Below are 27,863 nucleotides of genomic sequence, written 5' to 3'. Positions count from 1 at the left end.
CCGTCCCGCCGCCCCTCCGCCCCGCCCCGGGCCGGGCGGGGCCGGGCTCCGCGCCGCGGGGCTGGGGAGCCGCGCCTGGCCATCGCCGGGGCGAGCAGCGAGCGGGGTGGCCCCGGGACGGCGACCAGGTGGGTCGGGACGGGACGGGCGGCGACGGGGGGAGCCCGGGACGGCGGCGGAGCCGCCGCTGCCGCCCGCTTTGGGCCCCGCAGCCGCGGGCGGGTCGGGGCGGCGGCGGGTTCGCCCCGGGGGTTGCCCGGGGGCGGCGGGCCGGGGAGCGGGGCGGCGGGAGGACGGTGCCCCCGCGGCGCTGCCCGGGACGGGGCGTCCCCGCGGGCCCCGGCTGGTTGACTTTGTCGTTACCCGGGATGCGGCAGGGTCGGGGGGCGCCGTCTGTTCTGGGGAGCGCAGCTCGCACCGTCTTCTGAAAGAAAAAAAAAAAAAAATCTTTGGGCTGCGTCTCTTTCCCGGACTGTGAAGTCGCGATGGTTAAGCTGTGTCTTATTAAGAAAGCTCTGAAACTTTACCCAGCCAGTAAACTTAGAAGTAAACTTAAACCAAATGCTCAAACGTAGTGTAAATTCTCAACACGTCCTAAATGGTTGCTGTTTGCAGGGGATCCCAGGGTAGATATGGGGAAAGACCAGTCAAAGCCTTGCTTTTTTTTTGTGTGTTAAACAAAGACTCCAAAGGCACAGTTTGAACTTTGCTATTAAAAAATAGCTCAGCATCTTTCCAAAACGTTTTTTTACTGAATGCAGTTTTGTTTTGCATTGTTATGTTTTCTTACAGGTAATGTTTTCATTTTTGGTTTCCAGTTTTGTTGGTATTTTGTACTTGTGGTTACATTAATCACGTTGACTCTTTCATGAGACTCCATGGATGTACTTTACAGTTAGCCTGGTTGAAGCCCGTGAGTGGGAATTACTCTCTGCCGACCCCAAGCCCGGAGGGAAGGCCTGCGGTGGCGGTTACTGACCTGCACAGTGCAGGATGGATACTGAGGCCTCTGCACTCAGATTTGAATTTAACACGTTCACTGTTTCCCAGTTTTGAAAATCATAAATCTTTCCAGAGTGGAAATCCTCTTACAGGAGCGCAGGGAAGGCTGCCCTGGGCCAGGCCGAGGGTCCTGTGAACACCGTATCCTGGTGAACGCAGTGCGGGGAGATTTCTTTTACTTTTCTGACTCCTCTACCAAGCATTAGAAATCTGTGGCTCCTGTAGCCGCTATGAGTGTGTGATTGTCAACTATTCCTTTACTGTTAATTTTTGGGAAGTGTTTTCTTGTATATTTCCTTATGAGTCTCTAAGTCTCAGATATTTAAATATCTGCCTTTGGCATGGGTAATGTTTTTCTGGTGTTCACAAAGGTGTTGAAGCTGCCTCATTTCCCTAATTTGCTTTGTCAAAATGTGGTTTAATTTCCTGATCGGCATGCCATCAGCAGGAAAGGGGAAGTCTGACATTTCTCGTTTGACTTTTGTGCCATTTTCTTTCTTTTTACAAGCATGGAGACTGTATGGTGCTCTTGTTTCTCTTGCTGGCTACTTCCTTAGGGTTGTGTGCCTTCGTTTAGTTCTTACCCAGCCAGGTCTGTAATTTTGTATACTTTTAAGATTGGTGGCATGGCATAGGAGACAAAAATAGAGGCAACATAGTTAGTTGTGGGCACTAATTATAGTGGATGCTCTGCAGCCAGAGGTGTGTTTTGAAACAGGAACTCTTTATACCTGTAGGTAGGGAGTGGTGGGGACACACCAAAGGCAGAGCGGTCTTTGGAAGTAGGAGTCTCTTCCCTGGCCCGTGCCGTTGTGCTTGCACCGATCATTCATGCTTCATTTTTCTGTAGAGGACCAGCCTGGGGTGGCCGTAGTCAGCATTCACTGGTCAGTAGATTTCTGAGGGGTATGAGCTGGTTGATGTTCTCTCGGGTTTTGGAGTCGGGGTGCACCCTGAACTGATGGAGCCAGGAAAAGCTTCTCTGCGGGCAGGTCACTGAAATGCACCGACTTTGGAAGCACTTGGTTTGTTCACAGCCAGGACTCTCTCGCTCTATTGCTTGCTCTATGAGGAAAGATGCTCTCTGCTGTGTTCTAATTGCAGCTGAGCTGATGCTATTACACGAGCTGCTGTTATTTGAAATGCCAGCAGGAAAATGGAATAAATTTATTACTTTTAGTGCTCAAGTGATTCCCATCCCCTCTCCCTGGAAAAGGACTTTTATGCTGATCACAGCAATGATACACAACATTTTCATGGTGGCCCGCTTGGGTCCTCGTTCATGTCTGTGGGATTTTTCCCTGTCCTTCACTTGCATGAGGTCATGTTTGAAGAGCCCCAATCGCAGCAGTAGCCTCGGGAGAGAGACGTGAGCGTGAACCTTGTTGCCTCAGCCTCACCTTTTGTGTGAGAAAGTTTCCAGGTCTTTATGGAGAAGATAATTTATGGGAGGTATTTATGGAAAACTGGGGACTGACTGGCTGGTCTGAATAAAAGCCAAACTTCTTACCTAGACAAACAGCTTCATAATTTCTTGTAATTACTCAAGTAAGGAAACCTTTTCTCCTCTGGTGTTCAGTATCCTGGGTTGACATCCTCTGTTCTTGGATTGTCCACGCCCGCCGTGGAGCACCCAGCTCGGTCCAGGGAGGAGGTGGTGCCAATGACACTTGCAGTTTTGTTCAGCGTCTGATTCCATTAGAAAGAAGAGGGGGAAAAAAAAAAAAAGAAAATAAAAAGGACAGTTACAAGAAAAGACACCGGCTGCATCTAGGAAAGGACCGGCTGTTAGGAGGCAGAGAAACTTTTCCAGTGTTCTTTAATCTTCAGGTAACTACCAAGGGTTTAGGATCACTGTTAGGGGACAGGACGTTCAAGCGCGAGGGCTGAGTTTGCAGAGGGGTTTGGGTGGGACGGGGGTCCCACGGCCGTGGAGCCCCCGCAGCTCTGCCTTTGCGGCCGTTCCTCGGTGGAAGGCGGCGTTTCCCGTGAGGGCTGATGGGCAGCTGCTGGAGTTTGTCCGTTCAGAAGTGGTGGGTCTTTAGCTCCAGCTGGAGAGAAAAGCGCTCCATTCTGCGGAGATGGAATTGCTGAGAAAAGTCCGTGATCTTTGTTTCTCCTCTTCCTTCCGTTTTGCACTGGTTTTGCCAGGTGTAAAGTACCATTGTCAGCAGTTTACAGGGAGGGGGAGCGTCAGTTTTCCTGTTGAAGAAAATATCAAGGGTCTGATTGTGAAAGGAAAGGGGAAACTGAAGAATGCCACATGGCTTCCACCTTCCTGTATTTCATCCGAGCAGAATTGCCTCTGCTGAGTGACTCGCTTTGTGTCTGTTGATATTTGCCAAATGGAGAACAGTTTTAACAGATGATTCTGCCCCTGCTCAGCAGGAGCCTGCTGAGAGGACAGTATTACCCCGGGAGGAATCAGAAAGACATGTCCATTAGGGATAATGTTAATAAGTTATATTGTGTGTGATAAGTGTGATAAGTTAATCGTTAATGAAGAGTTACTTAGAAATGTGTTAGCACAGAATCCAAACAGCAACAGAATAAAAATCCTGAAATTTATGTTCCGTTCTTAGTGCAGTCTCGCTTTGGCTTTATTTGGCTTGTGGTCATCTGACTGTTAACGTTAACTCATATTGTTTATTTTGCTCTGAATGTATTACTGTAGATTGGCCTGGGCTCTCAAGTTGCAGAGTTCTTCTACAAAGTATTTCAAACTTCTCAAATAAAAAAATAAAAAAAAAATTCTTAAATCAGCAGCATGGATAAATAACAACACTAGACCCTTCTGGCCGGTGTCATCGCTGGACAGAAGTTTGTTGATGTTTATGACCAACCTGCCCAGTGCCAGTTCTGTTCAGGAATATAAATTATGTTCCAGCACCAACTTGGTGGCTGTTGCCAAGGACATAATCTTTACTGCTTCCTAACTTAGTTTTGAATGTCTGAGCTGTCAGCTGGAGGGGTGTGCTGTGTCTAACCTGGAGCTGTTAGCAGCCTCCAGCCCCATAAATCCAGCCAGCGGCGAAGCCGGTGCAGGTGATGGGCAGCTGGGGCCGTTCTCTCAACACACGAGGGGAAAAGGGACCTCTGAATAGCTCAAGGAAAGCTCGGTGTTGTTGGAACAGCCACGGATCTGCTTCCCTAGTGCTTCCTTCAGCACATGTCACACTTGACCCTGCCGGTACCAAACACCAATAGGAGGCACGTCATTGTCCCCGGTGGCAGATTAAACTGCTTGGCCATTGTTGAGAGTCCAAGATTTTCCTCTCTCACCCTGTTTAAATGACTGCTTGGATGTGCAGCCAAAGTAAACATGAGCTAATAAAAAATTTAGAGATAACAGATACGGACTAGCTCTTGTGGACTAAATGGGCATGCTGTAGCACAGAGATGTGTGAGTTTGGGTTGCATCTTTCCTGCTTTAGTTTTAAAGCTCAGTTACCTGAAAGAGGTGGCACAGATCACAAACTTCCTTTCTATTGCAATAGGGGAACTGTATTTATGTGTACCCTTTGAATAAGAGGGGGATCTGTTGGGCTGCCGAGGATCCAGGTCCTGCCTTGCAAGCTGTCGCCTCCAAACCCCCGGCCGGCACCTCTCTCCTGGAGCCGGCGGTGCCGTGGCTGTCCCTGCGGCTTTGCAATACTTCCCTGCATTTCCCCACAGTCTCTTTCCTGGTTGGCAATAAACGCCTTTTCAACTGACACTTTACTTTTTCATTTACTCAGTACACAGCCTGTGAAGGCCACTGCTGTGAGATAACATTGAGATCAGTACTCTGTGGGGCTGTAAGGAGGTGAGATATCTACGTGGCTATCAGGAGTGACTAAACTTATGGTAAAGGAAGGAACGAGATTGCGAGAGGATCAGAAATCTTTGTGTGTGTGAAGCCCCTGTGGAGTGACCGGGGCTGGTCTGTCCCTGTGAGGCAGTGCTGCTGAGGTGAATGGCTGGAGAGGTTCTGCAGGTGTTGGGTTATACAGATGGTTCAAGTGCTCACACGTCGCTCCTACGCGCAATCGCCGTGTGTCTGATGGTGGCTGACCCACCGAAATTCTCCTGCAGGGTCTTTCTTTGCTTTCCCCCTCCCAAGGCCCGGGCCATGCCTTTGGCTCTGAGGGATCGTTGGGGCTTGCAGCCTTCGGCTGCTTCCGCAGTGGAACGGCAAGCGCCGAGCAAAAGGCTACGGAGGCACCAAGGGCTGAGAGGGTGATACGGCCTGAAAGGATTAGAGGCTGCTGGGCAATAATTACCATGAACGGTACAGACGAGTCCAGGGCTAGGAACAGTTTTCCCTCTTTCATCCCGAGCCAGTCGTGGCTCGTGCTGACGGTGCACCTGGAAATGAGGTAACCGAATACTCTGCCCACATTGTTGGGATTAGCTGGGCTCGGGCACAGATGCAGCGGGTGTTTTCTCTGCTCCTGGGCAACCTTTGTTGTCCTGGGCAACCTGCAGCCAGGAGCCTGACTGATGAAATGAGACAGGGTGCTTCTCCCGTTCTCAGGAAGGACGCTCCCGAGCCACTTGTGGTGTGAATTTCCTGAGAAATGCCCTTTCCAGATGCAGGGATCGTGCTGCCGTTGAAGCATGAGGCGGAAACGCTTCCAGTGCTGCCCAAACATGTTATTTAGGTCAATTGCAAGGAAGATGGCAACATGAATCACAAAAGGAGTTGGAAGAGGAGGAAAGTCATTAGACAGCGCCTTGACATCCCCTGCCAATGCAGGATTTTCCTCTGCCGGCACAGAAGCAGAGTGAGAGATCACATTCGTTGTCTTCTGTGCGCTCCTGTAACTGTGAGCAGCTGGACTGGAAATGAAGATGACTGCAAACAAAAGCCTTGCCTTTATCACTCTGCATCAGTGCACCTATTCCCTGCTGTATTAACTGATCTCTCTGAAACAGAGAGATAGAGCAAGGTCTCCTTATCCCTCCAGAAAACAAGATACATCAGAATAATTGCTCCAACTGCATACATTTTGGGTGAATGAGTCTCCAGAGGATGCTTTTGTGGAGACACTGTCATCACATTTTTGTGGCAGCTGCTCGCTTGTGGGGTGCTGGCTGGAATCGCCAGGATGGTTTTCCCGGCAGGTAACGGGCCGGCGGTGCCAGGGTGCACAGGGCAAAGCCTGAGCACTGGGCTGGAGGGATGGGAACCCTTCTGAGAGCGTCCCGCTGGGCAGGGCTTTGCCGAGCGCTCTGTTTCCCTTCCCAGAGGAAGCAGCCTGAACTTACCCATTTCTCTGTAGAGACCTGTAGGCTAAAACAAATTATTCTTATGCAGCAGAAAACATTGGGACCAACCTTAACTGATGAAGCAATTTGCCAGCCTTTAGTCTCAAGGTCCCCAGTCCCTTGGGGCTTTCCAGCGTAATGACTTGGGTCGGTTTCCCAGAAAGATTCTCTTGGATATGTGCTGTTGGCAAAACTCTGGCTCGTTACTGGCCGTTTTATTTTTCCAACAGCCAGCTCTTGTTAGCTTCGTTCTCACAGTATTGTTTTCTTTCTAGAAGAAGCTTTTGCTGGCTCTCCTGAACTATCACATGGGAATTGCTTACTAGCTTAGATTTATTTTTTTTTGTTTTGACCCAAAGCTGCGCTTTGCTCTCCTCTGTAACACTGCCAACATCATTTCCAGTCTCTTTTAAGCATATGTTTTGCAATAATATCTAAACTCTTGGCTCCAAGTAACTGCCTTACAGAGAGATTAGTATCTTTTAACAAAGGAATTGAGAAGCAAATAGTGAGAACAAAAGCAATATCTTGAGAGCCTGTAATACTATCCTGACCTTTCCCAGAGGCCTCAGCCTAGACCTCAGTGTTTTCCTCGCAGATGGCAGAAATCAGGGTGGACTTCAGTTTGCAAAGTCCTCTGCCCAGTCACTGTGTTTGCTGGAAATGTGCTCTGCACGTTGCTGCCATCTGGGCTTGACTGTATGATTCTTATAATCTCCAGGGAGCCTTCTCTAGCAGAGCTCATCTCTGATGGAAGTCCGCTTTGGCTGACCTTGCAGCGAGACTAGGAGCAGCATTGTGGATTTTTGAGATTTGACAGCAGCGTTCTTCGTAGGAAGAAAAGTAGTTTGGGAGAGGTTTTGTCCTGGCTGGGGAGGAAGGGACACCACGTGCCAGCGGTGTTCTCCAGGTGTCCAGCTGGGTATGGTATTGAACCCATATTAACGTTTTCACAAACCTCAGGAGAAAGTGCTACAGGAACACAAAGACCTTCAGAAAACCAGCTGAAAAATTGCCTTTGCTTTCGATGAGAGAACGAGATGTCAGGGTGGGAAGGAAGTTGTGTGATGCATTCAGGAAATCAGCAGTGGTGGGAGTGTACCCCAGATCTTCTGATACTAAAAAGCTCCTCCTTGGTTTACATCAGTGCATGTCTGGGAGGCTGTGTCTGATCTGCAGAAATAAAGATTGATGGTTAGAGAATTGGCATCTTTGGAAGTGAAATGTTTCTCCTAATTAGCATGTTGCTCAATTTGGGTTGCAGGTGAGTTGAGTTCCAGTTGCTCCATGCATTTTTATGAGTTTGTTGCTTGCTAGTGCATATGACTAATGTATAAATGCATGGATTTCAGCATCTCCCTAGGACTAAATAGCACCAGGGTTAAATGTATTTGCTTTTGTTAAGGCTTTGGCTAGAGAGTTTTGTGGCAGAACAGCAGAAGTGTGTCAAGCTGATGCTCTGGTGAATGTTAGATGGCACTACCTCCACTTACACTCCTATCCTCATTGATTCTTCTCTGTACTGCAGTAGTATCATGGATCTAGAGGTTGCAAATTTCAATTAAATTTGTGCAAAATGGCTTTGGGGCAGTTTCTGCTTGGGAATCTTTGTTGTCATCCTTGTAAATATAAAATCTGACGTACCAGACTAAAATAATGCAATCAGAATGGATTTTCTAGAAATCTTTTCTAATCCCTCTGAATTATGATTCTTAAGATTTGTCTTCAAATGTCTTCGGTCACACAGGCAGAATGAGGGCTCCAGATGGTGTGAATAACTGCTCTTGGCAGCACCATTTACCGCAGCAGTAGCTGAGTTTTGGATCCTGTATGTTCTGACCTGCCCGAGCTGCAGGTCAGAGTCAGTCACTGCACCCGTGGCTGCGGTGTCCCGGAGAGTTTCCTGCGTTGCTTCTTAAAGATTTATGTAAGCAGGGACAAAAAATAGATCAGAAGACTCGCATACACCATGGAGATAATTTCCTGATGTTCCGTGCTGTGTAGCCACCTTTTCCTCCAAGCTCATTCCAGCTGTCCCAAGGTTTTTACCTTTGTGTGATGAGCCTGCGGCCGGTCTCTGCTCATCCTTCGGTGGGTCGGGATGTGTTGAACCTGGAGCTGACTGACAAGTGTCTGCTTAGGGGGAGCCAGGTGTGCGGGTCCCGACAGGAGGTAGAATCTTCACCAGAATCTGAATGAATGTTCTGCTTTTCAGAGGGACTGAGCTGGTTTGTCTGAAATCAAAGAACAGATGGGTGCTCAGCATCCCTGGAACGAGAGGCTGAGATACAGGCTGCCAGGACAAAACCAAGGCAAGAACAAAACCAAAACGCCTCCCAGCTCCGCTCTGAGGCTGTGACTGCTCTGGCTCAGATCAGTGTTTCGGTTGTGGAGGGGTAAATCCAGCCCGAGCGGCCCTTCCCATGGTCTGTGCTGTCCTTGGGGAGCAGGCGTCTGTGTTCCTTCGGGCACTGCGCATCTCGCAATGTGCGCTCAGGGACCTGTGTCACTCCTAAATCACTGCTCTGCACTGGTGACAGCTTCGAGATGGGTTGCTGAACACCCAACCTGCAGCACCCGTTTGTCTTCTCGCAGTCCATCTTCTCTGGAAAGTCTCTCTTTCCTCGGCCTCTTGCCCTCTCCAGCTGGGAGCCTGGAGCTCACTTGAGGCTACTTTTGATTCATACTCCCAGGAGAGTTTGTGTGTTGGTGCCAGAGGCTCCTCTCCACCTCTGTCCCGGCGCCTTGTCCCTTTGTCCCCAGGCGTTGGGGGCTCCTGCCTCCCGCAGCCTCCTGGTTCAGCGGCTCTTGAGAAATCCTAGTGGAGAGTTAGACCTGGCAGATGGAGGCTGTTACCTCATTCCACAAAAATGCTTTGTTATTGAGAAAATGGAAACTGTCTGAGGTTTGGGAGCTGAATAGAGTCATTGGTGTCTGTTTTAACCACAGTTTGGTGGTGACTGCTGAAAGTTCCCTTCTCCGAGCATTCCCTTTTCCTACACCCATAATCTTCAAGTCATCAGAGAGCTGCAATGATTTAACTCATTAGCTGAGCAAATGCTGAATACTGTTGCATACTCTGCAGAAACTTTGCTAAAACCTCAGCATCTTCCAGCAAAAGAAAAATGGCTGGCCAATAAATAACCCTTTGCAAACTGTGGCCAGAAAAGTGATCCCTGTGGATACTGAGCCAAATTCAACTCTCTTTTTACAATCTCAGCTCTGCCTCTTGTTTACTTGATTTTTAAAAAGCTGTATTGAGATTATGCAGGAACTTCTTGTAGCGAAAAGGCATGCGTGGAGACTTATGTTTTGTAGTTCTTTAACACAGGTATCTGAATTCCAGTTCTGAAGAGAAATTTCTTTTCATCTGTAATGTTTAAAAGTAGATTTCAGCAATGGGAATCTGGGAGCACGGGAGAAAGAATGGAAGTAGAGACTGAACCATTTGCAAGCTGGTTTTCATATTGCTGTGAATAATGAGTTAGTACAGAAGAGCATTAACCTAAATACAAGGCTTGTTTTAGTTAACGGATATTTGTATGCATTTGTGAAACTGGTGTCCGATACCTCCCGCTGAGGACATTGCATAAGCATTATTCACCAAGCACCCTCATAGCACTGAAAGCAGCAGTGTTAGCTTTTTGGAAATAAAATGAATGTTTTATTTATGTATTTTTAAACTAATGAATCTTAGCAGGTCAAATGAATGTCTTCCAGCTGCTACAGATGGTTGTTACATGACTAACTATTTTGGTGCATAGAAAAACCTAGAATTCTGGAGCCACAAGATATTAAATATTTAATTATTACCCTGGAATGTAAATATGACCTTGATATTTTGAATTTGTTTACCCTAACTTCAAGTGTTCACTTAGAAACTTAACAAGATTGGGACTGTATTAATTGATATCTGGGAAGAAGAGTGGCTACTCAGCATCTCTTCCAAACTTCTTTAAATATCAGAGTGAGTTTCAGTAACAGGAATTTGCTTAACTGGAGAAATAGTCCCAGCTGTTTCAGGCAGAACCCAGGATCAGTATTTTAGCCGTAATGAACTGTTTCCGTTCTAGATCCCTGCTCTCTGTGGGTTTACAGTGTAACCATAAAAATCCTTTCCAGGCTGAGCTCTGCCTCCTGAGGTCTCTGGGAGGTTTTTTAATATAAAATTCAAATTGTAAAAACAATTAGCAGTTGATTTTCAAGCTGCATCTTACAGCTTTAGAGCCTGTTCTGGACATGTGTTTTTCCTGTAACTGTAAAGCAACCTTATTTCTTGAATGGTGCAAGCCCACAGGGTTTCCCTCATGTGAGTGTATCAGACGTTAGGTATTTTCTGCTGTAGTTCGGGTCTGTGTGGCTGCAGAACATGACATTTTCCCCTAAAACAGGTGTGTACTAACTCGGTACTGCTGGGGAAAAATGTCTGGTTTTTAAGGCTCTTCTAGTGAAACAAAAGAAATTGAGTAATAATGTAAAACGTCTGTCTGAAAGGCCTGACTTCTGCAGGGTTGAAGACAGAATCACAGAATTATTTAGGTTGGAAAAGACCTTTAAGATCATCGAGTCCAACTGTAAAGAAAAATTCCTCTTTGAGGTCTGCAGCTGATGGCAGGTTCCTAGACCCTGCTTGGGGTGTGAAGGTGGTGAAGAACAGCAACAGAAGAAGTGGATCCTGAGCTGTCCCTGGGTGCAAGGACTGCTTCTGTCAGCACCACGATCCCACGTACCAGCCCGAACTGCTGGATTCTGCCAGGCTTTTGACCTCCCCTTGGAATTCCACTACCCTCATTTAAGGAAAACGTGGGGTTTTTTTGTTCCTGAGAGCTAACGCCGTTTGAACTGGTGTGTGACTCCCAGCGCTGCACTCCTCCAGGGCCGCCTCCAGCTCAGCGCACTCCCTCCTAGAGCCCGAAATTTAAATGGTGGGAGCAACTCACAGAGGAATGGCGTTACTGGGTCGAAAGAGCCCGAGTCTGGATTAACTGTACTCCCGCTGCACAGTACTGTGTCTGCCTGGCATAGGAAGGGTCTGGGTTGGAAAGGACCTTAAAGATCATGTCCTTCTCTTCCTTTTTCCCTGCTTCTCACACAAAGTTCAGTTTGTGGAATCTATTTGGCCGTAGGGCCATAACACGCATCCGGGGGTGTCACAGTTTCCAACTGACGGGAAATGTGCTGCATCTCAGAAGAAAGATGGGCAGGGACTTGGATCTTGGTTCCATTTTTAGTTCTACCAGGATCAAATTGTGCCAAGACCCTCTGAGGTGCAAATCCCAGGAGGGAGATAAAATAACTCCCTGCCCTGCAGGTATTACAAGGGTAAATAATGTTTTTGCTGGTGACAGCTGTTAGGGACTTGAGGAAGCAACAATCCTGTGAGAGGTTTGGGATGTCAGATCCGTGGAAACTGAACGCTCTTGCACTGGATCATCACAGATATTTGTTATTTGCAGTAGGGAGTCAGGGAGATAAACTACTTTCCAAGTAAAGAAACTAATCTTTAGTTTGTGTCCTCAAATGAGGATTAGTTATTCTCATCTGCCTCTTTTCCTGGCACATGGAAATCTTCAAATAGAAAAGTCAGTGTTTAAATTTTAAGACATTTCAGTGGCTACCTTTAGCTCCGCAAACCCTTAATATCAAGAAAATTGCTGTGATGCCCAACTCAGAGGGTTCTGGAATATGTAGAGAAATTGTGGTACTTACTGAAGAGTTGTTAATAGCAAGAAGTAGAGAGCGTGTTGCATGTAAGTCGGCCAAGAGAAATTTTATTTCTAGTATTTCTCAGCCCTGTGCAAACATCATGTAACTCACAGGAAGATTAAATCTGGCCCATTGTGCTTGTATAGAAGCCTTGGATGTGTTGCTTTTGGAGAGCCTGAAGAGCTGTGTGTGGAAAATCGCAAAGGGACTTGAGGCTGGTGAAGGTGTTGGGCCATCGGCACAGACCACGTCACGCTTCGCGCTCTGCGAAACCCTGACTCAAGTCGGGGTGATGAAGTTAGTGCTGCCAGAGCCGTGATGCCGGGGGTCTTGGCTTCAGGAGGAGACGCGGAGCAGAAGTTGGAGTGAGAGTGGAAGAGGGCAATCCAGAGGGTTTGAATAGCTGGGCTCCAAGTAGATCATGCTGTTTGAGTAACACTGACCCTTTCCCCTGGAAATCAGTGAGTTCTGCTGCTCACCTCATTAGCACCTGACTTGGTAGGTCAGGCTAATAATGATGTTCATTAGCTTTTCACTTTCTTTTTGGAGTTTTGCTTGTTCTCTTTCTTTTCTGTCATTGTGACATTGAGAAATAGAAAGGTTTTGGAGATGAAATATATTACACAACTGGAATCGGAATTCTTATGTCTCTTATGAAAATTTAGAGTAACTTGAATTGTAAGTGTCCGATTTCAGTCACAAGTAATGACATTTAGACCTCCATAGGAAATGCAATCCCTGTGCTGATGTCACCCTCTGGTTTATGATGTGGCTGCTTTTGTTCCTGGGCAAGCACTTGGGTGTTTTGCTGGTGAAGTGATGATTTACTGGTGAGTCTCTTTGCTGTGGCACCTGCTCCAGCTGTCCCTGCTCCGAGAGCTGCCTCTCGCCCTGCGCCACCGGGTCTCGCGCTGCCCCATCGCCTCCTGCAATGCAAGGTAACAGAACTGGTCTGAGTTTCTGTTTCCAGGGGCTCACCAATTTGGGACAAATATCTTGCAAATCGAGCATTTTTGTTCTGGACAGTTTGGAGAACAGAGAGAGGGTTATTGGGGCGTATTGGTACCCCGTTGCAGTGAAGCCCAGGCTCCGTGTTGCCCAGGGTGAAGCAAGAGCAGCAGCGCCAGCTCTGAGCAGGAGCATCGGCAGTGGAAACTGTGCGGCTGCGTGATATAAAGGCATTCAGAAATTTTGTGAGCGTTTGTGCCCCTTAAAATAGCTGTTTCTGGATGTGGGAACAGTTTTCCCTTTCGCAGGTACCACCAAATGCTTTATCTGCAGGTTTTGCAGCAGGGCATGGCAGGGATTGGAGAGCATGTTGCATCTTGCAAATTTCTTTTTAGTGCTTGCAAGGAGTTATTTCTTAGAGATTTTTATGTAAAGTATGTGACAATTGCAACTGATTACTTCTATTATAAAAACGTGCAGTATTTAAGAGTGATTTTTAAAGGTGCCAGTGAGAAATGCTTGCACAAGGAGGCTGGTTTGAAGCTAACCAGCTCTGTGCGGTAAAAGAGGCACCCGATGACCAGATCACCTCGCAGGGAAATCTTCAGCAACAGCAGAAGGAATCTTGTTTTGCTGCTACGTTGGGAAGGCAGTGGCTAAAAGAAGAGGTTATTTTCCCCTCCCAGCGATGTCCACAGTTCCCCGTGCTCCGGAGGGCTCGGTGTGCCCCATCACAGCCGTACCTCTCCCAGGGGGCTGCAGCTGGGACCTACAGCATCTACCCAGCAACTAATGATCCTGGTTTTGTTTCGGGCCACAGGCCAGCAGTTCTGGGGATGGAAACCTGAGACAGTTTGTCTTTGCCAGGATTCAGTCCTTCCCCAGATTTAGCAGCTGCTCACATGCTGGAGCTACAGCGCTGATTGCTTTGCTAGCAGGGGACACCAGCAGCTGTGGAAGCACCTCGGAGGGGACCGTGCTCGGCGCCCGCAGAGCAGCCGGTGCTGTGGAGGGGCACACGGTCGGTGGGCAAGAGCATGTGTGGCACAGGAGTGTCCCTGCACCGTCTCCCCGTCCCCTCCCCGGCTTTCTCCCCACTCCACTGGCTTTGCAGGGGTGGGGAGCCCCGAAAGGCACAAATCTGCCGGGGTTACAGTGCAGGGCACCTTCCTGTCCGTGTGCCTGCTGATACGCAAGAAACCAACTACAAATGCTCGTGTTTGGGAGACAAAGAATCAACGTGAAAAAGGGAGTATTTTGACCAAATTTGGTGAAAAAATTTGCTTTGCCCTTTAAGTAACAGGCATGCATTAAATAAAACATATCTGGTTTATATGTCTTTTCCTGCTACTGTAAGTCAAAGTTTCTTTGTTTATTAAAAAAAAACCCTGAAGTTGAGCAGAGTCTTAATCAGCAAAAGACCTGCCAGGCTTTCTGCAGAAAACAGTTAATAAGGGATTGGGCTCAGACCGTGCAGGTTTGCTTCCCAGCACATGAGCACAGAACACGCGCGCTGAGACTGTGTCTGTCTGTCCCCTGCGTCTGTCCATCCCCTGCAGCCCATCCACCAGCTCAGAAGCAGCCCCTTGATTGCCCTTATGTGCAAAATAAAGGTATAATCGCCTAAGCACCTTTCATTCAGGGACTACAAAAAGCTTTGTAAACACCAACTTAAATTATGGATCGCCTCAGAAATGAGAATGGCTTCATCCTCCATTTAAAAAAACAGCTGCCTCTAAGGGAAAGAAAAGTGAAAAGTACAGCATAAGGCTGGAATTGTAAGACAACTTTAGGGAAATAGAGTGGAATTCCATTATTTTGCAGTGATATCTGTACTGAGATGCACAGACCCCAAGAACTAGCAACTAGAGCAGTCACATTCTTTTTTCTGCGTATGGGCTGTGATGTCTGTTTGAATTGCAAGATTCTTGTGTGCTGAGCAGATCTAAGATGAAGGTGAGTTGGCCTCATTGTGCAGTTAGTCATTTCCTCTCGTGCTTTTATGTTTGAATTCTCGGGTACTGGATATGACCTTTATTTCATGGGGCAAAGAGATTTTGAGACATTATTGCCGGAGTCCTGGCTTTGAGCGGTTGGATCAGCGGTTGGGCATTTCCGTGGCTGCGGGCCAGCTCTGCTGGGTTAGATGGGCATAAATCAATTCCATCTAAAATTAAACTTTCATTGCTAGATTATAATCTTCACAACGTGCTTATTCTTCGGGACTCCCTTTTTCTTCCTGTAATAGCCAGGGTGCTGTAAAGATCTCACTGGGTTTCTGTGTTGGGAAGGTTTAGGATGTCCTGGGCTCGTGCAGCTGAGTTCTGTCTTTTGAGTTTGGGTCATGGATGGGTTTTCCCATGTGTTTATTTCTGGGGAATGCTAACATCGTGCCGGTGCCCTGTGCCTCTGCGGGGCTGTAGCTGCAGTGATGTGTGGGGTTACGAGGCTGTAACACACAGGACAAGAAAACCTGTGCGCAACAGGCAGGTGACACGACGCACCAGAAAGACCAATTTGTAGTTTCGTGCACATTTATACGTATTCTCTTTGTTACTTTCTTGATGAGACCTCACCCAGTTATAGCCCCCACCTTCTCTTGTCCATTGCTTCATAATGACATGGACAAAGAAGGTTCACGGATAAATTGTCCAAGGTATGGGCATTTCACTCCCCGGATCAGCTTCTGCCTCAACCTGGTGTGAAACCTGGGGCCTGGAATCCAGCCACTGCCCATTAATTTGGTTTATATGGTTGATGACTATCTTTAGGGTTCATTTTATGTTCTTGCATTACTGTTTGTTGCCAGTAGGATGATGGTTAATGTATGGTCTGCTCAATGTATCTAAAAAGCCTATTCTGCCCTGCACAAGCAACAAGTTCCTCATTCTTGCCCAATTTTCTGGTTGAAAGAGGAAAACTAAGGGAATTTCTGGATTTGACATTGGCAGGCTCTCTTGATGTGGTTTGTCAAGCACCCATTAGCTGATGGCATTTTTGCTGGGGCTGTTGAGGCTGAGAGACCACAGGCAGGTGGGGACTCCGTGTGTTCCTGCGCTGGGGACGTGATGGAGCTGGTGGTGCGGTCCAGGGCCGGCAGCCTCAGCATGGCACCGGCGGGGATGCTGCCGGGCTGGGGTTTTCCCGCTGGCTGTGACACAGGGGGAAAGCCTGAGGACAGTGTGTGCCCACTTTCAGTGTGACTCCAATGTTTTTGATACCGCTGTTACCATATTTGAACGGGAGCAGGTCCTCCTCTCTGAGATGGGATGAGTAACGTGCTGGAGAGGAGAAGGGAGCAGGACTTCAGAAAGCGATTGCTCTCCTGTTCCTTGCTCCTTTTTAAGAATTGATATGAGCAGCCACTTCCCTGGCCCGTGACTCCCGTTCCTCTGGTTGCACCGAAGCTCCTGTGATCAGTCACACTCCCTGAAACTTGGCTCCAGCATCTTTCTTCCTATTATGGTCACCCCGGCCATGTCTGCAGCTGCTGACCCGCAGCCCCCTACGAGCTCCGGTAGCCGACGGGCTATCACTGCCAGCGGGCTCCTGCCTGGCCCGTGCTGCACAGGGCAGGGGAAGGAACCCAACGTGTGGAGCCTCTCCCTTCTCCAGAGACCGGCCAGAGTCTCTTCTGGCACGTTTCTAAGCTGCAGTTTTCTTAACCAACTGGTAAAAGGGACTTTGTTTGGCTGGGGAGAAGTTTCTGATGCGTTCATATCTTACTCCTCTGCTCTTGGACTATCTCCTTCAGTTAAGTGGTCTTCTTGAATCATGACAGGTCCAAACTGCCCAAATGGTTTCAATTCCGGACTTCCTGTTGAGTGCACGGAATTTGCTTTCTTTGTATACATTTTGAGTAAGATTAGCAGCTGATCTCTTGAGCAAACATTCCATTTTAATGTTAGCAGAGTGACACAGGCTGCTTGTTCTGAATGTGTCCCAACAGCTCTGCTGCTGATAGCTCTGCCCTCGGTCCGGGCTTTGAGTAGACACCGTGAAGACGGGCACCCACAAGGAGCCTGGCATTTCTCACTGGTGGTGTTTCAATAGTTCTTCTGTTTCTCTTCTTCCAAACCACCTATCTTCACGCTCACTGTGGATGCTTCAGCTCACAGCTGGACTCAGGGGACCTGCTTGGGTAGGGAGGATGAGGGGAGGAAGGGGCAGAAGTAGCTGGAAACTGAGTGCAGAGCAAGGTCTTGGCCACAAGAAATTACAATTTGAATCTCAGATGGGCAAACCCGCCTGGTTTTCCACTGTAGCATGGAAAATTGGATTCCCCTGCAACTGTGGCCTCATTAAAAAGAGATTCTTTCTTTAAAGGGTAGAGAAGGGACAAAAGTCCCAGTGTGCACAAACGCTGGCTCGGAGCTTTGTCCCATTACCTTGTATGGGGATGCTGTCTTGTGAGAGCCTGACTTACTAGCAGCAGGTTTTCCTTTCACATAGGAAAAATTTTGTTTTATGTTTCCTTATCTTAGGAGAAAGAACAGGAATTTAGTGCTAGAGGGAAAAGGTCTATGAATTCATTGGTGTTTTGAAACCAGGGACCCTGAGCTTCCTGACGGCCCCGCGAGCGCTGGGGGTGCCGAGGTTTCTTGCAGACCCAGCCACGTCTGCCGGAGAGTGTGCAAGCACCTCAAGGCCACGTGCAGATCGCTGACTGCCGATGGTCTCTCTAAGGTTCATTGGCCTTCCTGGCAGACTTGGCCAGTCACTTATGGTAATTCAAAAGTATACTTCAGAAAAAGCATTGTTGCTTTCCAGGTCCTTTGAGTGTACCTGGACCGGGTGTGTGTCTCAGTCACGGCTGTGCAGACAGCGCAGTGCTTCCTGCAGGGCACCGCTGGGCAGCCTGTGGCCCGACGTCAGGTGAGATTTTTCTCGGTTTAAGGGTGAGATCAGACATTTGTGGGACAGTTGTGCTTTTAGCACTTACCTTGGTCTGTGCGCAGAGCTGTCAGGAGGAGTCCATGTGATGTGGTTTTGCGCTTCGAATGGAGGGCACCTTGGAGATCTCTTCTGAATGTTAGGAAACCCTCAATCTGCCATCCTAAGACTATAGAAGTTGTGCAACAATCTAGGTATGCCTTGTGATTTGTCAGACGCTTTAGCAGTTTCTGCTGCTCCTTCCTGTCGAAGTGGTGGGGAGCTGCCTACCTTGCTGGGCAAGGATGATTCCAACAGCACTTTCTTCACTTGAAACGCAGGGTGTTTCCTTACGACTGTGCCAGCGTTTGGCTGAAGGTGCTGCAGATCCCGGGGCAGCCCAGGACTGCTCCCGGCAAGAGGCTACTCTGCCTGTGCCCAGGGAAGCGGCTCAGCCGGGCTCGGTCGCTGCACGTGCGTCACCCCAGCATCCCAGTGGGGCCGCCTGGCCGTGCCCCCAATGACTCATTTGTCTCCTGCCTCCCCCGAGGTGGACTGCAGGAGCCAGATCTTCCCTACGTGTTGGAGAAATGACCTGCTGTGTCCTGTTGTGCTGGCCATGGGGCAGCCGCTGGGCGAGGTCTGTGGCTGCGCTCACGGTCCTTGCCAAGACTTGGCTCCTCCGTGCCAAAGCCCCCCGAGCAGCCCCTTGTATTGGGGTGTCCGAGCTGCCCGTGGGAGGCTGCGGCTGGAGGCGGCTCAGAGACCCGCGGGCAGGATGTGACTTGGTGCTGCTGCGAGCAGCGGGGTGAGGGCTTGATGCAGCACCGCTCCCAGGGGTGCAGGGTGCAGGTTGGGGTACCCCGATGGAACACGCAGCACCTCCCTGGCCAGCTGCCTCCAGCCGGCAGCAGGGTCTCCTCTGACAGCAGATGGGGGGATGCTGTTCCCACTGTGCCAGGTCTGCAGCCCCGTGCGGGGGTCTGGGAGCAGAGCAGGGGGTGCAGACAGAGGCAGCAATGTGGGGGCGTGCGGGCAACCCCAGCGGCACCCCGGGGAGAGCCAGAGCTGGCCCCCAGGGACTCGTCCCCTCCGCCCCTGGAGAGCCGGGGCTGGCCATGCTGCCCCTGCCTGCAGTGTGCAGTGGCCCTGGGCAGATCTGCAGGAGCTGTGTCGGGAAACGTGGACTGAAAACGTTCCCAGCCTAATGGAGGGGCTGGAGCTGCTCCTCGGAGCAAGCAGCTGGTTTCCCTTTTAGGGTCGTCAGCAGGCAGAAACAATTTCACGCAGATTCCAGGACCCATAATGGTTCTGGAAAGCCAACAGGAACAAAAAGTGTTCTTCTCCTCCTCTGACCTTGGAGCACGTTGAGGACTGTCTTCCAAAGCCTGGTCCCTGGACAGTTTCATCCTTACACGGGGAACGCTGGCCCGTCCCAGCAAGGTTGTGCTTTCTCTTCTGTTTAGGTGTGAGCTGCAACGGCACAAGCAGTTCCCTGCTCAGAGCAGCCCAGGGAAGAGGAGAACAGGCAGGAACCTGACAGCTGGAGGCAGGTCTGCTCCTGTGGCCTGGACAGATTAAGTGTTTCCCTGGGAATATCCTTATGGGTTGCTCTGGGATCACTGTGGAGCAGCTGGTTGTGACCTGACAACGAACAACAACCTGGTGTGCAGTGACACAGGGTTAGAGGTTCACCATGTGCATGAGACCTCTCGCAGGAGGAGTTCATTGTAGCAGGAATCGTCTCAAAAGGCTGGTTAAACCCTGAAGTGATTGTGTGCAGGGGAAAGCCTGGCCCTGGACAGCCTGTATTGCCTCCTTTGCATAACAGCTCCCCAGTTTACCGACACTAAAATTAATGTAATAATCTCCTGGGGCTGTTGCTAAGCCATCTGCTGTGTTGCTGCGGACAATGACACCGGGGTGGTGTTGGGTGCATGTTACTCTCTAATTAGAAAGTGGACCCTGCAGAGTGTCCTTGACAAATTGCTGACCTTTCTCATACGTGAAGCTATTCTGAGCTCTGTTCCAGGCTGATCAGGTTTGCATCCTGGAGCACTTTAAATGTTGTTTGTGAGAGGAGCTCTTGTTCCCAAAGCTGTTTGTTCATGGGCACAAGAGAGGAACTGAACTTCCTTTCCTCCATGAGCACAACTATATCTGTCAAAGGGAAAGGGTAGGCAGCTGCAGGCATATCTCCATGGTTTATTTTTGCCCTCAGACAGCCAGCGAACAGCTGAGAGAATACCCCACGTCCAGCTCCACTGTCCCCAGTACGAGGGACCTTGTCCCACAGGGACCGCGGCCACCAGGTAATGGGCAAATAAAACACCTTCTTTGCAACTGGAATCCCATCATTTTAGGGCAACGCCTTGGTTAGTATTTGAAAGCGTTACGTACATCAGCCTAGCACAGCTGATGTTTACAGGGTGGTGCAGGCTGTGCGGTATGAGCACATGCTAATTAGCACGCATAGTGATTGCCTATGTTGTGTCTTCTAAATCTGAGCATCAATTAAAGGGGTCTTTTTAATGTATCTTAAAACTCCACCTCTGTTCTTCATGAATGGAGACAATTTCCAGGTTCCTCATTACAATCATAGTAAGAATTGTGGGCATTTATACTATTTCTCTTACTCCATTTCTGTTGTCCCACCTTCCTTTTTTCCATGGACTTGGTCTCCAGCAGCACCGTGTCTCGGGGGCACAGAAGTGGGGTTTGCTGTGGGGTTTGCTGTGGCATAGCATTGGGCTTTGACACCCCTGCCCAGCGCTGCGTATGAGGCCGGAACAAAGAGAGCAAACGGCTTATCTAACACAAATAACCCCGAGCAAACTTCCTGGGCTTGTTCTTTTTTCTGTGGAAGAGGCAGTGTGGAGTCTGATCCCGTACGCTCCCATTGTGGCCTCGGCCACGTCAGGCTCCCGGGACTTGCTCTGCCGGTGCCTGGGCGTTTGCCAGCGCCCCGGGATGCCGCAGAGCCGGCGCGTGGCTCGCATGGCGCGGCAGACGTAGGTAGACTTTGGGGAGAAACCGCTCAAAGCGGGGGCAAGCATAGCTTGCTCTGGCCATGCCACGGCCCAAAGCCCTTGCTGCGGAGCCGGTGCTCGTGGCCTGTGGCTCTCTGGTGGTTTGCGGGCTGGCATTGGGTCCCAGGGGTACGTGTGGGGCTGGGGACGGCAGTGACTCATGCCTCGTTGGGGCAGTTCATGGTTCAGTGGTGTGAGAGCCCCAGCGGCCCTTGGTGGGTTTATCCTGCCCCTGCGACAGGGGGAAACACTGTCCCTTGTTTTGAGTTTGGGGACAGGGACAGGCTCAGGCACAGCACCGCTCGAGAGGATGAGTCCCTGTCACCAGTAAAACCCAAGGCTTCTCCATTCAAGTTGTTTTTCATTCCCTCGTGTTTTCTGGTGTCCTCTGACCCTGTATTACAGACCACAGAGATAAAGCGCAGCCCATTGAGCAAACATGGCAGCTCCCTGCCCCGGCAGTGCTGCGACTCCCGGGGTAGGAGTGCTCATTAGAGGCCCTTTTATTACAGACACACCTTGGAAAGTTCCCTTCAACAGGGCGGGAGGAGGAGGGTTATTAATTTGATTTTCATTCTTTGCCAGAGAGAAAGGTCCCGGGTGGCTTCAGGGAGCAGAGGCAAGTGGGGCGGCCGAGGAGGCGGCGGTGGGTGAGAAGCGCCGGGAGCCGTCGGGTGCCGGGGGTGCAGGAGCCGCTGCCCAGCCGGGTGAGCACTCGTGGGGTGCCCTAGAGGGGGGTGCTGGGGGTCAGCCCGGGCTGGGGCAGAGCTGGGGCAGTGGGTCCAGTTTGGCACCCCCGCACCCATCTGGCTCCCCTGTGCGAACCCCCCCCAGCTACCCGTCTCCAGACGGGTATTGCCAGAGACAAGTATTGCCAGAGACGGTATAACAGACTGGGAATTGCCCGGCCTGGGCTGCCTTGTTCCACGGGCGGCGAGTCTGGGGCTGGAGCTGGGGCTCTGGAGGACGGGCTGAGCAGAGCGGTGGCCCAAAGCACATGCTGGTGGCGGGGACATGCTGTGGAGCTGCCGCAGCCCCCGCAGCCGCCTGTCCCACTGCAGGGCACGGAGCGGCCAGCGGAGCGGGACACGGCCAGGACGGCAGCTGGGAAATGACAGCATCTGAAAAGAGACTTTGTTCCCCCTTGTTGGTCACGTAGCCATGTGGGAACACTAGATTTATTCACCGGCGGCCCTATCGGCACATACCAGGCTTGACAACAGCTGGGAGCCGTGTGGCTTGACCAAGAATAGCCCTGGGGAGCTCGCTGCTGTGAGTCAGGGCTGTCTGGATCTGCTCCTGCCCCAGAGGGAGCCGCCACCCCCGGGGAGGAGGCGCAGAGGCTGTCGGGGAGCCCCCAGCGCCACGAAACGCTAAACTGGAGATTGAGCCATAATAGCCCTTTCTGAAGTGGGTGGGTTCAGGAGGAAAACTGCAGCGTGCGGCGCTCTGCTGCTGACTGCTCAGATGTAATTCCGTGGGCTTGTCTACACTTGAGAGCAACCTGTAATAAAGAAGGGTGTGATTTTGCGAGTGGAAAACTCCATATTTAGGAATAACCAGGTTAAACCAAACAGAAGAAGGAAGATGCTCTCGTTCTGAAGTTAGTGCTCCAAAGAAAGTGAAATAGTTCCACAACTTCTTGTCTGAGAGGGAGACGAGGCAACAAGAGATGTCTGATCTCCTGCATTTAAAACCCCAACACCTCTATTGCTTGTAAAACACCCACCCTCCCCAACACTTTCTCCCTGAAGAGTGTAGTTGGAGCAATATGTGTAAATGGTTTGCTGGGATGTGGTTTCACAGCTGGGCATGGCATGGGCTACCCGATTCCTGCTTCCCTGTGGAGCAGCTGCTTTAGAGTTCCGAAGAAGTTCCAGGATTTGAAACGCTGACAGCCTCCTCGGGCAGAGCATGAGCTCACAGGCTGTCGGGAGGAGTCTCACCGTTGGTGCTGGTGGCTGAGCATGGGTCTCGGAAGGACTGCTTGGTAGAGAGATCTCCCTCGGGGTGGCTGGCTCTCTGCTGTGACAGTGATGTGCACCCAGTGTGTGCGTGCTCCTGTTTTTGGTGCCAAATCAAAACTTCCCATGGAAAATGTTTCTCTCTTTTGGTCATTGTTTGTACTTTGGTTCCCAGCAAGGAGGCAGGCGGTGAGAAGTTCAACCACGTGCTTATGTTCTCTGAGTGGTGCCCAAGTGCTCCAACTGTTGAACTTGACCCAAAGCGAGATTCATGCCAGGCCCCGACTGTGTACAGGCTTTTTTGGAAGTGGGAACAGCCCTGGAGCAGGTGCCGCGGCTCGAGTCCATGCCCTCCCCTGTTTGGCTCAACGCAGGATTCGGGCCCTTGTCGTCTGGAGATGGCAGGGCTGCGCGGGGACATCTTGGGTGGCGTAAGCTGGTACTGACCCAGCATCTCCCCTGGTCTCTTGGCAGGTGAAGGAGCCCCTCAGGCTGGCACCATGACAGAGTGCTTCGACTGCGACAACTGCAAGGAGTCCTTGTATGGGCGCAAGTACATCCAGATGGACAATGGCCCCTACTGCATCCCCTGCTACGACGCCCACTTTGCCAACACCTGCGATGAGTGCAAGGAGCTGATCGGCCACGACTGCAGGGTGAGTACGGGCCCCATGGCCGGCCAGGGGGTTCCCCGGGGCCATCAGTCCCCCCTCACCTTGGCTGTCCCCCCAGGAGCTGTACTATGAGGACCGCCATTACCATGAGCACTGCTTCCGTTGCTTCCGCTGTGACCGCTCTCTGGCCGACGAGCCCTTCACCTGCCAGGGCGAGGAGCTGCTCTGCAATGACTGCTACTGCAGCGAGTTCTCCTCCAAGTGCGTCGCCTGCGAGAAGACGGTCATGCCAGGTAGGAGCAGACTCAAGCGCTGCAATTTGTTCCTGCTCCCAGCGGCATCAGCTAGGGCTGCAGGGTCCAACACCAGGGCAGCAAGGAGACAGCTGAATTCCTGCTCTCCTGCCCCACTGTCACTGCACAGGGTGCACAGGGTGGGACGGGCACTCTGTTTGTGTGGCAAGGCAGCAGGATTCCAAGCTGTGGTCACCACAGCAGCCCTGTCTGTCTGTTCCCCTTTTTCATGGGGAAGTGAGCCAGGGAGGAGATAACAAAGGGTTTCCTGGGCATTTTCTGGTGTGTGCTGACAAGAAGAGAAGGAATGACTAAAGAGAGAAGGAATGACTAAAGATGCATGATCATCTCTGGAGATGGCCTGAGGCAAAGGCGTGTCTTTGCTTGGCCATTCTGGCACCATCTTCAGATGCAGGTTACAAATGGGTTACAACAGGCGTCTCTGCCGCGGGCTGCGTGTGGGTCTGGGGCATGTTCCTGCAGCCTCCCTTTGGTGGGGGGGGGGGGGCTCTGGGCCTCCCCGCTCCAGCTGCTGTGTCCTGGTGCTGCCGTGGGGAGGGCAGGCACAGAGCAGGGTGTGGGGGACCACGGTCCATCCTGCGCAGCCTCCTCTGTCCCCCGTGTGAGCTGCTCCCTCCTGTCAGCGACCGCCTCTCTCTGCAGGGTCCCGTAAGCTGGAGTACAACGGGCAAACCTGGCACGAGCACTGCTTCATATGCAGCAGCTGCCAGCAGCCCATCGGGTCACGGTCCTTCATCCCTGACAATAAGGATTATTACTGTGTCCCCTGTTACGAGAGCAAGTTCGCTCCTCGCTGCACCCGTTGCAAAAAGGTATGTCTGGCCTGACAGCCCAAAGCCCCCGCGTTCTCTGGTCCAGGGACGTGTTCCCCACTCCTGCCCAAGCCCCACCAGGGACGGGTTCAGGCGCCAGCACCCCAGTGCTGTGGCCTGTTTCCTCACGTCCCCGTGTCACCCGTGTGCGCTCTCCCCGCAGACCCTCACCAAGGGAGGGGTGACTTACCGGGATGAGCCATGGCACAAGGAGTGTTTCGTCTGCACGGGCTGCAAGACCCCCCTGGCTGGGCAGCAGTTCACCTCCCAGGACGACAACCCCTACTGCATCAAGTGCTTTGGGAACCTCTACGCCAAGAAGTGCAGCGCCTGCACAAAGCCCATCACAGGTAAGCACAATGGCCCTGGGTACAGGGCGCTTCCCCAGGACAGGCCATGACCTACCTGCCCTGTTACCAGACCTGCGGTGACTTCTCCGGGTGAAGCTGCACTCTCGAGTGTACGCGTGACCCAGAGGATGCTCACACACATCTCCACCACGCAGCCTTGCTCAGGTGTCTCCAGGCACTTCAAGCCCCCTGGGGACAAATGCTGGGGAGTGCAAGGTGCCCTCAGACATGTCCCCCCCAAAACCAACTGCAGCCACTTTCCAAGGAGCCCCTATGAGAGAGGATCTCCCCTGCAGTGGTCCTAGGGCCGCTTGTGTCCCTTCCTCTGCATTTTTCAAGGCGGTGAACTGTGCACCTTGGGAGGAATTCCTTCTGCTCAGGGGTAAAGGCTCCCAAAGTGACCCCTCACAGTGTGATCTCGTGTCTCGAGCTTGCCTTGCTTGGTCGAAAGATTGCCCACAGACAGGGAAAGCCAGAGACTTCTAGCTGGAGCTGAAGCAGCAACTGCTGCCTGGAGTCTGGACCTGCTGGACCTGCTGAAGAGAGGGGAAGCAGGGGGTCCTCTCCCGCAGAAACCCCTGAGAGGGTCTGGCCTCCTTCCTGTCCTCCCCCACTTGACCTTTCCCTTTGCAGCTCAGTCTCCTGCTGCTGGGGAGGCAGCAAAGCCGTGAATCAGCTGCTGACTCAGAGATGACTGGCTGAGGACGGGGCAGCTCTCGGCCACCCCACTTCCCGTCCGGCCCTTATCAGTTTGTCGCAGCCCTGGGGAGAAGGGGGTCACAGCCCACAGGTCCGAGCACTGCCGCAGAGGAAGGAAGCTGCCCGCGGAGCCTCTGCAGGAGCCTGGGCCTGGGCTGGTGGCAGGAGGGCTCTTCCCAGGATGTCACTCGCACTGTACTTGGAAGGAGCTACTCCAGGCAGCGCTGCCAGAGCTCCCCACAGCCCCCTCCCTCACTGCGACGCTGCAGCTCCGCTCCCTGCTCCTCTCTTCCCCTGCAAGAGAGGAGATTAAATTTCAGATGTATTCGATACTGGGGGGTGTTTGGTGCCACAGAGCAGCACGTGAAGACCTGACTCTGAGATGAACAGCCCAAGACTTGGTCTCTGCAGGAAGCTTGTCCCTGTTTCTCCAGGGGTTCTAACGCTGTGCCCTGTCCCTCCCATAGGCTTTGGCGGTGGTAAATATGTCTCCTTTGAGGACCGTCACTGGCATCACAACTGCTTTAACTGCGCCCGCTGCAACACCTCTCTGGTCGGGAAAGGCTTCATTCCTGACAACGATGAGATCCTGTGCCGCGACTGCAGCAGCGACCTATGAGCCTCCGAGGACACCGCGGGGCAGGGGCTTTCTCTATTCTTCAGGGTCTTTGTGCCAGATGCCCCAACAACCTGTCAGGGGCAGGGCACAAGGCACAGGAGATGGGGGCTGAGCCCGAACCACGGTGTGTTCAGGGGGTTCCTGCACCCCTCTCTGAAGGCTAGAGTACGCTATGCTATGGCTCTGTGCAGAGTCAAAGCTAAATAAAATTGAGAAAGGAGCTTCAAGACCCCCCATTATTTACTCTTTCCTTTTGCTTCCCGTCTGACCAGGCACGAGCCCAGCCCAGGGCCCCAGCAAAGGGCGGCAGCAGCAGCTTCAGCCTTGGGCTGCTGGATCTGTGCGCTGGCAGCATGTATTCACTCCCCTGGCATGGTGCTGACTTTTCTCTTTTCCCCACGTGCTTCCCTTGCTCTGTGTGGCATGAGGCAGCAGCTCCTGGTCCGTGTGGCTTGGCTGTGCGTAGGGGATGGCTTTGCAGCACAGCCTGTCTCTGCGTGTGGCTGGCCTGTGGCGACCCAGGTGTGAAGGGTGCTCTCTGCCCTGCTTGGGACATTTGGGGACACCAAGCTGGAGTGTGGCCAGGAGAAGGGCATGTGTCCTGCCGGATGGGATCAACCTCCGGATTTCTGTAGCCACCTCACCGTTTGCAGGCCAGACTCTTTGCTCTGCACATCTCCATGGAGGTGCTCTCACCCAGATGAGGATGAGGAGCTCAAATCACTCACAGGTATGGGTCAGCTAATAACGGGCAGTCGGGGTGTCCCCAGCCTGCCCCTGCCTGGGCTGAGTGTGTCCCCCCAAGGCGGGCAGAGAGCGGCGGCTCCCCCAGCCACACTCCTCCCTCGCTGTGTCCCAGATGAGAAGCAAAGGTGGCACCTGGGCTGCCCTGAGGAGGGGCTTTGCATCTGCCAAGTCCTTGGGTTGGCCCTAACTGTGCCAAACAGGACATCGTGCACCATCCCAGACTCGCACAAGGGCTGGAGCCGTCCTCGCCCCATGGCTGAGCCGGCCCTGTGCCCCCCTCAGCCCCCTCTGCGGTGGGACGCTCAATGGCTGCCTTGTCTCTACATCCCTTCTGCTTCTGCCTTGCTGGGGCACGTATGCTGACCCTGCTTTCCTGCTCAGACAGCCACATGCTTTTCTGAAAGCATCTTCTTGTAGTTTTTTTTTTTTTTCCCTTTTGTACTCTTTTGTCATGAATATCTGTCATTTTGTAACCAACTGCGGGATGAAGGGGCTAGCCCCCCCCCAGGCTTCACTTAGGAACAGAAAATGTTATGCATGCTGAAGTATTAACTCTGTATGCAGATCCCTTGTTAAATCCTTGTTTGAAAGCTTTGATGCAGGCAAATCAGAGTTTGTGTGTTTGCTATTCTGAGGAGCTTGGAGCAGTCTCTAGAAGGAAGTGTCCTAAACCTCAGCCTCCTCTGTACTTCCTACAGCTTTATATAATAAACTGTTTTAGTGATGCTCACTCTCATGTGTTTCTGGAACGGCAGGTGCAGGGCAGAGTGCTGTCTGAGTCGGTGCTGCGGCTCCCTGCTCAGCCCTGTCCTTGTCCCTAACCCTGTCCTGGGGACAGGGGATCCCTGTAATGCTCCTGCTTCCCCAAACCATAGGCCGGTGCCAGCCACGATGCCTCTAGGCTGACTCTCAGCTCCGGCTCAGCTGCTCGGCTGTG

The 27,863-nt window shown here is 51.6% G+C and overlaps 1 protein-coding gene across 3 annotated transcripts; it reads left to right on the top strand.

Moving 5' to 3' along the window:
• The first annotated feature begins 58 nt into the window (after positions 1-58).
• Positions 59-27,655, top strand: FHL3 (four and a half LIM domains 3). 3 transcript variants are annotated; one of them, XM_074161924.1, is made up of 7 exons: positions 80-128; positions 21,393-21,514; positions 23,246-23,427; positions 23,504-23,678; positions 24,342-24,511; positions 24,675-24,861; positions 26,028-27,655. In XM_074161924.1, exons 3-7 carry the CDS (start codon positions 23,272-23,274, stop codon positions 26,177-26,179), a joined length of 840 nt encoding a protein of 279 aa, XP_074018025.1. In that variant the 5' UTR covers positions 80-128; positions 21,393-21,514; positions 23,246-23,271; the 3' UTR covers positions 26,180-27,655. The 3 variants fall into 3 exon arrangements, with proteins under 3 accessions (XP_074018024.1, XP_074018025.1, XP_074018023.1); XM_074161923.1 differs by lacking the exon at positions 21,393-21,514 and having other exon boundaries at positions 59-128; XM_074161922.1 differs by lacking the exons at positions 80-128; positions 21,393-21,514 and adding an exon at positions 12,749-12,896.
• The last annotated feature ends 208 nt before the right edge of the window (positions 27,656-27,863 follow it).

This window comes from Numenius arquata, chromosome 21 (assembly GCF_964106895.1).
Source record: "Numenius arquata chromosome 21, bNumArq3.hap1.1, whole genome shotgun sequence".
NCBI lineage: Eukaryota > Metazoa > Chordata > Aves > Charadriiformes > Scolopacidae > Numenius > Numenius arquata.
The sequence above is the reverse complement of the archived record's forward strand: the minus strand, read 5'-3'. Positions and strand labels throughout refer to the sequence as shown.

Excerpts from the sequence above, each read along its gene's own strand:
- FHL3 (XM_074161922.1), top strand. Across the intron at positions 24,512-24,674 it reads GCTGCACCCGTTGCAAAAAG|ACCCTCACCAAGGGAGGGGT; the intron begins GTATGTCTGGCC and ends CTCTCCCCGCAG. Across the intron at positions 24,862-26,027 it reads CTGCACAAAGCCCATCACAG|GCTTTGGCGGTGGTAAATAT; the intron begins GTAAGCACAATG and ends TCCCTCCCATAG.